At 47.6% G+C, this 9,912-nt stretch overlaps 1 protein-coding gene across 2 annotated transcripts in view; it reads left to right on the top strand.

Annotated features, from left to right (window-relative positions):
- The window catches only part of Fam168a (family with sequence similarity 168 member A), a 73,168-nt gene extending 64,960 nt beyond the window's left edge, over positions 1–8,208 (top strand). For both annotated transcript variants that reach the window (XM_010603255.1, XM_010603254.1), the window contains 4 exons: positions 2,334–2,476; positions 3,843–4,017; positions 5,284–5,414; positions 5,900–8,208. In XM_010603255.1, coding sequence (XP_010601557.1) covers positions 2,334–2,476; positions 3,843–4,017; positions 5,284–5,396 — 431 coding nt within the window. In that variant the 3' untranslated portion in view covers positions 5,397–5,414; positions 5,900–8,208. The remainder of the gene's footprint in view (positions 1–2,333; positions 2,477–3,842; positions 4,018–5,283; positions 5,415–5,899) is intronic.
- The last annotated feature ends 1,704 nt before the right edge of the window (positions 8,209–9,912 follow it).

Here is a 9,912-nt window from a genome sequence, read left to right as displayed (position 1 = left end):
TTTTTTTTTTTTTTTTTTTTTTTTTTTTTTTACCGAAGCACAGAAAACCACAGGCCTGTCTTAATTGTTAATAGTGTGAATAGAAGATTTTGTGGAAAAATAAGTCTGGGAAATATAATCTATATATCTACATTTTAGAGATTCACCATTCACCATAGCATTTTAAGGGCTCTTCAGGATCATAGAATTGTAAAAACTAAACCTGTTTATCTCTGTATTACATTGCTAATTAACAAACTCAGGGAAGCTTGGAATGTCCCTCCTTCCCCTCTCCTCCCAAAACAACTATTAAGATCCTTAGAAATGATAGTCTGCTGCACACTCTTGGTCATGCCCATCTTGAGAACCTTCTCTGTTTCATAGAGAAGTAAACTGGGTCCCCGAGGTGAAGCGTCCATCAGATAGCTCCTCCTAGGGGACTTTCTCTTCCCCCAGACCTGCTTTTCTTTCTGTGACCACATCTCATAATTAGCTCCGCAGTCTAGAAGCCTTGAAGAATCTGCTTTAGACTTTTCTCTCAACTGACTTGCACTCCACCTTGCAGCTAATTTCTACTTCTTGTCAATCCTGCCCTCTCTCTCTCTCTTTTTTTTTTTTTAACTTTGACCAGTACTGGGGACCGAGCTCAGGACCTTGTGCTTGCAAGGCAAGTGCAGTGCCACTGAGCTAAATCTCTGGCCTTGATCCTGCCCTCTGTTTAATGTATCATTTCCACTTCATCCTCATTGTGTCTCATTTCCCAAACAAATTTGGACACAAAAACAGTTTTTCGCAGAAGAAGCTATGAATCTACAAGTGGGAGAGGACAGGGCACCTTTGGCAGCAACTGAATGGCAGCTGTTATATCCTCCTGAGTCACTGGGGCCCGGAATGTCACACCAAAGCTGTGGTATGACCTGTGATTTGCGCCCATTTGGTAGCTTTTACTTGGAGTTAGGGTAGATCCAGGATCTTTAGAGCCATGGAATTTTAGTTAAGAAGGGATCTTCATTCTCAGCCTCCTGTTTTATAAAAGAAGAAATTCAGGCCCAGATAATTTGGTGGTTAGCATCCAAATTAGAGAAAGCTAGACTGAAGCATAGATGTCTTCTCTTCCAATACAGTTCCTCTCCATTCTGCCAACCCATCCCCTTCTTGAAATACAGCTCCTTGAAGCTGAAGGGGTCCTTGGTGAACATCTTGCAGGCAACAGAGCTGAACCAGAAAGGTTCATTGATGTCAGCCAGCCCCACTAAGGATGGGACCTCAGGGAAGAAGCTCCCCCAGCTCCTCTGCACTGGGGCTTCAGTGCCAACGTCCCTGGCACTGTCCCTTCAACTCAGAAGAGTTAGGGTCTTTAGGAGTTTCTAAAATAATTGGTCCTATCTGAGAATTGGAAATCACTTAATGATTATCTGATATCATAGGACAGTTCCGTCTGGGGACTCGTAAGGACAGTCTTGCTACTGAGTGATGTGTGATTCAAATTCTTCCTGTGAACATAAGATCTGACTCTTTTTTTTTTTTTTTTTTTTTTCCAGAGGACTACAGTTTGTTTGCATGGCCAATTGTGAGCTTCTTAGGGCCTGACCTCTCACCCCCAGCTTTTGTCTATGCTTCTGGGGTGCAGACATGGCCCGAGTTCCACAACAGTATGAAACATTGTGTGTGATCCCTGACATCAGGCCTTTAGGGCAGAGGTGACCCTCCTCCAAGTCCCAGAAGAGGAAAAGCCAGCTCTGTAAACTTTAGTATCCCAGAAGATGAGGATCTCTGAGTGGTATTATATGGCCCCTTTCCCTTCAGACTCGGTAGGCAGGAGCTAAATATGGTCAAGGGAAGTCCATAAAAGGAGAAAGATATAAGGAGGAAAAAAAAAATAGCAAGAGTTGGGGAAATTTTCACAAGGCAGAAAAAGACATGACCAGCAACAGAAAATACCATGAGGTGCTGAGTGGGGAGTCAGAAAAAGCAAGAAGATAGCAGCAAGAAGTCAAGAGTGGGTTAAGGGGCTTCCGTCTGTGTGCACCTCCCTTTCTCACAGTTAGCTCAGAACCACAGGCTGTCAGAGCTGAGAGGGTCTGGTTCTAGTCTCTTATTTTATAGATAAGAGCCCTGAAACCTAGAGAAACAAAAGATTCACAGAACCGTGCATGCAGCCCTGTGCACCAGGACTGAGGGAGCTGCCTCTGGGACCAGGGCTGTCTGGGTGAAGCCCTGTTCTCTCGTTTCTCATCTGTTTCCAGCCTGGATTCAGCCCATCTTTGTCTGGAGAATTGTGACTAGGACCTGCTACCTTCCAGCAGTGCTGTTCTGCCAACTAACTGGTGATCTGTCTTATTGCCTTGGTACAGGATATACTGCGGGGACACCATACAAGGTCCCACCAACCCAGAGTAATACTGCTCCACCCCCCTACTCCCCATCACCCAACCCCTATCAGACGGCCATGTATCCAATCAGAAGTGCCTACCCCCAGCAGAACCTGTACGCACAGGTAGGTGCACGTGGAGGCCTGGGCTTACCTCTTCACAGGTAGAGGAGCCTCCAGCATGGATGGGGCAGGGTGAGGAAGAGAGAGAACAGTTCATGGGGCTCTCCGGCTGTCACTGGTATGGTTGGAACAATATTCCTGCACTAATCTCACTCCTTCATTCCACCTCAGTCCCCAGAGGGGTAAGGCAAAAGTCATTAAGATTAACAGGGACCAGAATATCAGAGGGGCATGGGGCATCTAGCTCAACTCCTTTGTTAAACAAGTAGGGAAGCAGAGACCCAGAGAAGGGAAAGCTTGTCCAAGGTCACACAGAGAGCCATTGGATGGGTCAGGATAAGGCACTTGTGTACAGTCTTGGTCTTCTCTTTCCACTCCCACCCCTCCCTTTCCTTGATAAACTTGTAAGTCAAGTAGGAAAGAGAACAGTGTCTAACTCTGCTACTAATGACTGTGTGTGTGGACTCTAGGCAAGTTATTCTGTGTGCCTTGTACCCCCATCTGGACTCCCTCAGCTAGAGTAACAGATTGTCCTGGTGTGACAGTTCTACATGAAGATGTAAGTGGCAAAAATACTTTTTTAGTGTAAAAAACAAATACAATTGACATCAGTTTTTCTGGTTTGTAGTAAGCTGCCCCTTGGGCAGTACTTTTAGGGGTTACTGTGAGACTCTTCTTGTTCACTAGAAAGATTTGAGAATCTCTGGATTAACATGGTCTTGGGGGTATCTAAGTACTCTTCCTAGCGGTCAGTAGTATAGTGGGCAGTTGTGGCAGGACACAGCCAGATGATCTGGGCGGGCCATTTCCTCCATCCTCACCTTTTGGCCTAAGGAGAAACCGACAGTATGAAGCATCTTGGGAAGTGCTATCCATTGATGTTTTCCAGTTTGTAAATTGCCAGTACTGCAACCAGTGTAATAACAACACTTATAACTCTTCAGCATATATGCCTGGTGCTCTGGGGTTCCCCATTCTGTGCTTGGAATCTGATTGACTGTACTCCCTGCCTTTACATTTTAGGCAGCTATAAGAGAATATTGCTGTAATACATAAACAGTCAAGGGCTAACACACACTCACACACACATGCTAATACCAGAGATAAAGGAGTAGAGCTCTTATCCCATTAGGTAATCATAGCAGCCCTAGGGGCAGAGCAGGGCAAGGGAAGGGCCAATGTTGAACGGACCAGCATGGAATAAGGCAAAGCAGAGCTGCAGCTGGGACCTAGCGTTCTGTCCCTGAACCAGTGGTTCTTTCACCACCACCCACCCCTCCATTCCTTGGGGCCTGGGAAAATCAAGGACCCCACCCCCAGCCCTGCCTCCTCTCCAAGAGCCCACGTGACCTCATTCTCTTTCCTCCAGGGAGCCTACTACACACAACCAGTGTACGCTGCTCAGCCCCATGTCATCCACCACACCACGGTCGTCCAGCCCAACAGCATTCCCTCTGCCATCTATCCAGCTCCTGTTGCTGCCCCTAGGACCAACGGTGTGGCCATGGGCATGGTCGCGGGCACCACCATGGCAATGTCAGCAGGTGAGGGCAGCATCTGCCACAGCATCCATCCCTCTCCAGGAATTCCAGTGGAGCAGAGAACATTCACGGAACTGACTGTAGCATAGCATGAGAAATCCTGTGCTGGGGACCCAGAGGAAGGACCCTGTAAATCTGTAGCAGGGATGAAGACACTTTTACCAAAAAGGGCATACTGTACTAGGTCTTAAAGGATGAACAGAGGCTAAGCAGAGACGTGAAAGAGGGAAGGGCAGAACAGGTAGAAAGAATGTGAGGGTGGCACATTCACAGAATGGAGATGGCATGACTTACAGGATGGGAGTGGAAAGGCAGCGGGTGCAGTTGGCAAGGATAAAAGTGAGTCCTGACACCTGAGGATAAGGGAGCTAGCACGGGGCTTTATACAGGGGGAGGGAAGGGTTGTGTTTGACATTCTCTCTGGCTGCAGGCTGTTGGCAGGATCAGAAGGGGAAAGGCTGGAAACAAGTAGGCAGTGAAGAGGCTGTCAGGACAATTGGAGAGATGATGGCACTAGGACACTGGTGGCCATGAGGGACCATGCGAGAGTGGTGTTATTTAGCAGACAGAAGCATAAGGCCCTGTCCCTGTCCCATAATGAATTATAAGGGATGCAAGAATCAGGAGACCCTTAAGATCCCTTCTCTATTAATAGCTTACATCAGAAATCAGATTAGAGCCCTGCTTGAGGATGAGGGCGGAGAACACAGCTTTAGGAAGGTCTTTGGATGAGTTAACACTGGGGAGAAACGTGGGCATTCCCTTTATGGGCCAGGGAAGACCAGGACAATGTGACCAACTTGTAGAGACCTAAGTCTTAAAGAACCATCGAGGTGATCACTTAGACTTCCAGGAGAAGAGTGGGCATTTGAATTTTATTCCACCCCTGACATTCGAAAGCTTCTGGATACCTGTCCTGTGCCAGCCATGCCCTCCAGGTTGTAGGGACCAGATACTCATAAGTCAGACCAGCATCCTGTCCTTAAGGAGCACGTGAGTATGGGAGATACAAGCACAGACACCAGCTGTTATTGCACAGTGTATGCGCAGTAAGTGAAGCATACAAAGAAAAGGGGACTTTGAAAGAACAGTGCTTGATTCTGTCCTCCAGCACCTGAAAAAGTCCTCCTAAGGGGACGAAGCCCTGCAAAGTGGGGAAGGGAGAGTACTTCATCAAGCAGGGGAGCAGCCTTGCAAAAGACCATTCTCTTCATTCCTACACCCTGGAGCGGCCTTGTCAGGTTTCCTTTTCTCTCTCTGGATACTCAGGTACCCTGCTGACTACACCCCAGCACACTGCGATTGGGGCACACCCTGTCTCCATGCCAACTTACAGGGCCCAAGGAACCCCTGCATACAGCTACGTGCCCCCGCACTGGTAAAGCCTACATCCTATCCAAGTGAGTGGGGCCAAAGCGGGATGGGAGGGGGAAACCTCAGAGCCCCTGACTTGCGTACGGAGCACAGATGTCACAGATGTCACAGGGGCAGAGAGTTATCACTTGCTTCCCTGCTCCAAGGTCTTTGGATGAGTTGACTCCTAGCAAGAAATGCATTCGTTCCCATGACCAGAAGGCTGTGACCAGCTTGTAGAGACCCAGAATTTTAGAGAGCCTGTAATGTCACTCAGCATATTTTGACACATGGAGGAACTGTAGGTATCCAAGGATGTTACTAAATTCTCTTTTCTATGGCAGCATCTCTCCTGCCTCTTCCAGGGACTCTTGGTACCAGAACACAAATTCTATAAGTAGGGACAAACATCTTCAGTAGGAAGGCACTGAGAGCCCTGTTTAGGACTCCCAGTTGAGGGGATGAGGTCCAGGGGCTTCTCAAAGTGGACTGTGTGATATCACTGTCACTAATGGTTCCCTTTTGTCCCCAGATCTGGAGTCACACATTGTATGCAACTACTCATGTCTTACACCGGTGCTGGAGCAGCTCCCTAGCAGCACCACCTCTATTTGCAAGAAGAGATGAACGGAAGTGCAAGGGTCACTTTATGCATCTTTAATGGTTTTGGTTTTTATTTTTGGTTTTGTAAAAGCTGCTTTTTCTAATATCCTGCCTCTCCCCCTTGCCCTCTCTTAGCTGCTTCCAGCTCTATGTCCTTCTCCTTCCTGACCAGGCGACATCCCCCCTACACTTTTCTTCCCCAAGTGTCCTGTCCTCAGGATCCCAGTCTAGTGGCAAGCAGACAGTGAGTTTGTTGCAATGGTTCAGCTGAAGGCTGGGCTTCCCTGGTAAACCATAAACAGATTTGGCCCTCAGGTCTGGATAGGAACTCAGAGCTGCTGAACAGGCCACATCTCTGGGCAAATTGTTTCCTACCTGGTTTTTCTTAAGATAATTCAGGACATTATCATGTCGACAAATGACATGGTGAAATGTCTTCTGAGAACCATCACAACAAACCAAGAATAAAACTATCTGATTATATAGGAGCTACATTCGCAGCTTCATACCCTAGGCTGAGAACCTGGGAAAACAGTCTTTGGGAGAATTTGGGGAAGGGTATGAGCGGGGAGGGCACTGTGGGCAAGGAGAGTGAAGAAGGGGAAAGAGGTCCTTGCCCTGATGGCTTTGGTTTGAAAGGTCTCTGGCCATAATGTTTGGGCCTGGACCTTCTGATTTGCACAGCGATGTTAACTGACCTGATACTTCCTCACAAGGTGATTTTGACTTCAGACCTGCCAAGCAGCTGCAGGGTGGCGGTATCCCGGTGTTCTGAGGCCTTGCAAGGCCAGGCACCCTGCATAATTCAGACCTCGGCCTCTGAGCCCTCGTGGACCCACTCTGATGAGGGGCTTCCTCCTGATTAGAGTGGGGACTTGTGACATTTCTCTCCCATTCCCTTCTGCCCTTCTCCCAGTGCCAGGGGTCACCTGTCTGTGTCTGTCTGTGAGGCTGACAGGCAGGCCAAGCTCTTGGCTACCTTGTGCCACTCACAGCCAAAGTGAAGGAATCACATTCCAGGTGGATGCTGGCAGCTCTGAAGGTCAGGATAGTGAAGGAAAAGCAATAGCAATAAACATTTCATAGACTCATGGAACTGAAGGGACCTTAGCAATCATCTCATCCATTTCCCTATTGGACACATGAGGAGATTGAGGCTGAGAGAAGAGAAAAAGACTTCCCTAGATCTCACAGTAAATTAGCATTAAATGCAGCCTTCCTACCTAATGGCATGTTGCCTACAAAAATGTACCTAGGGATGGATTGGCTTGGTTTTTATAAAAATTAAGTCATCAGCGCCCACACCTGGTAAGCTCCGGAATGACCTCTAGGCTCTTGTTTGCTTTTTGCCCCCTTGGACTGCAGAGGTGGTGGGTTTGAAGATGGGGCAGAGGCCATATGGGGGCAGATGGCAGGAACAGAAATTGCAAATGAAGAAATAGCATTTGGAAATTCTGTGAAGACATCTGGAACTTCATCCTGTACCTGGCTCCACCCCTAGGAAAAGAAGCAGATGGGCTGGCAGAAAAGGAGAGGCCATGCTTTTAGGACAGTAGCCCCTCATCCTGAGAAGAGAGGAAGAAAGGGGGAAGCATCAGGAGAGGAGCACAAGGATGAGGCCCAGCAGACATGGGCTCATCTGGGAGAAGAGGGACCCCTGGGACAAGAAGGCCCTTGCTAGTCTCACAGGAGCCTGGATTACCCAGCACTACCCTTCTGTACCCAGCACTTAGCTGGGCCAGCAGCCCCTCTGGGGTGGGGCAGGAACATTTTACTGTACAAAATGGGATCACTGACAACATGTGGGACTTCTAAATAACTATCTTCATTTTAAATTCGTGTAAACTTGGACATGCCTTCCCCCTACCTCCCATGTTCCCCGAATGGAAGAAAGACATCGGGAAACCTTTGGGCTAGAAAGACCTTGGAAGCTGTCTGGCTGTTCCGAGGGGGTCAGAGCCCATCCACATCCTTGGCCTAGAGTTGGGAGTTGGGGAGCCCACCTTCCAAGGAACTACAGGACGAGTAAAAGAAAACACAGCTGTTATGAGTGGTCTTTTTGGGGGTACTGGTGAGGTTTCATTTTAAAACAACAAAGTTTGCCAGTGTTAACATTTTTTTTTTTTTTGGCAAATACCTCTTGCCACCCTCTTTGATCTTGTAAAGGTGGGTGAAGGCTGTTCTAGATTATGTCATATGTGTTTGAAAATGCCAAAATAATAATAGTGATAATAATAATAGGAAACCTTTACATTTGTCCGGTGCTTCATAGATTTCAAAGCACTTCACAACCTTTGACTTACTGTCCCTGAGAGGAGAGAAACAGGGTCATTTAATCCACCCATTTGACAAATGAGAAAACAGGCTCTAGAAGGAAAGGAAATGGGTCCAAAGTGAGCTGACTGCTGGGATCTTGACAGACTTCCTGGCCCCTGCTGCCTCCAGGTGGGCTGGGTGGAACAGAAAGGAAGAGAAACAGGAAAGGTCTAGGAATGACCTTGTAACTTCTGTTCTTTATACACCAGTAAGTAAAAACTGGCATCTGTACCTCACAGTTCACAGAACAGTTTAACATACATCATGTGGCTTGACCCTGAGAAGTGGAGATTACGCCTACCATTTGATCCACAAGGAGAGCCAAGGTTCAGAAAAGTGAAGTGACTTGCTAGGTAAGCCACAGAGTCACTTGAATCCTGGGCTCTCTGCTGTCTCTTTCCCACCAGCCTGACCTCACAAGCTCATCTACTGAAGCATCTATGCTCCACACCTAGTCTTAGCCCCTAGTTCCATGTCCTTCAAGGTCAAAGGGAAGCCTCTAGGTGAAGGTGAGGCATTGAGAGTCTGTGGTCTGCAGGAAACAGGTCTAGGACCATTTTTTCAGGGTGAGCACTGGCGCCCCAATTCAATCTGCCTCAACCTCTTGTTCTGATGGAGATCCACAAGCCCAGCCAAGCTTGGGGAGTCACTACAGATGGATTGAGCCCCAGGAGAGCAGGGCAGTGTGTACCCTGGCAGGTCACAAGAAGAAGATTCTGTTGGCATCATCCAAAGATTCTGAATGTCCCAGTGATCAAATTGGACAGAAGGTCAGCTGGAAAGACCATATGATTTTAGGAAGGTGGTCAAGTCAGAGAGGACAAAGGACATGCCCACCTGACCTAGCTGCAGCCCTAACCACTGCATACACATCTCTGTCCTTCTTGTGCCACTGCCTCTCCCCAGATCAACATGTTGGTGGCCAGGAATAGGGGTAAAAGTGGTTCCATTCACCTCTTGGCTTTCCCTACTACTACCTGACTCTGTCTTCACCAACCTGGGACCCAGAAGTTTGGAAGCTGTAGTGAAAGCCTGAAACATAATCTTTTGTCACATTTTGGGGTAAAAAAAAAACCCATAGGATGGAGTAGTTGCTATTCCTTCTCATTCTCCTGGCAACCACCCTGATGTGTTTCTCCCCTCCCCTGAATATGCAACAGGGCCATGTGCACCATGTGCTTTTTTGGTATGAAAGTACTGGGCATTGATTGTCAAAATTTATAGATGAAAAAACATGCTTAGAGGGTTAAGAGACTTGACAAAGAGCACACATAAGTGAAACAGCCATGATTTGAACTCTTGAATGCTTTGTCCTTTCTGTTGCCACGTGATAGGTCTCTTGAGTAGCAAGCTTGAAGAAGAGAAGGGCTATCTCTCTGTCCCACACAGAAGGAGACTTTAGGAAGACTCAGGAAGCTCAGTTCTCTCAGCTGATGAGATTTTTAAGAACTGCTTTGGTCTAGGACCTGTGATGTGTTCTGGGGACCCAGAGACATATCCAGCTGTTAGCACAGAAAGCATGAGAATTTGCAACAAAGGCCTAACTTGAACACACTTTGAGGTCACAGTGCCCAGTATTGAAGAATGTCTAAGGGCAGCACCAGGCACTCCTCTCTTGAAAGACCC

This window comes from Fukomys damarensis, unplaced genomic scaffold (assembly GCF_012274545.1).
Source record: "Fukomys damarensis isolate Sample0158 unplaced genomic scaffold, DMR_v1.0_HiC HiC_scaffold_16, whole genome shotgun sequence".
Lineage (NCBI taxonomy): Eukaryota > Metazoa > Chordata > Mammalia > Rodentia > Bathyergidae > Fukomys > Fukomys damarensis.
The sequence above is the reverse complement of the archived record's forward strand: the minus strand, read 5'-3'. Positions and strand labels throughout refer to the sequence as shown.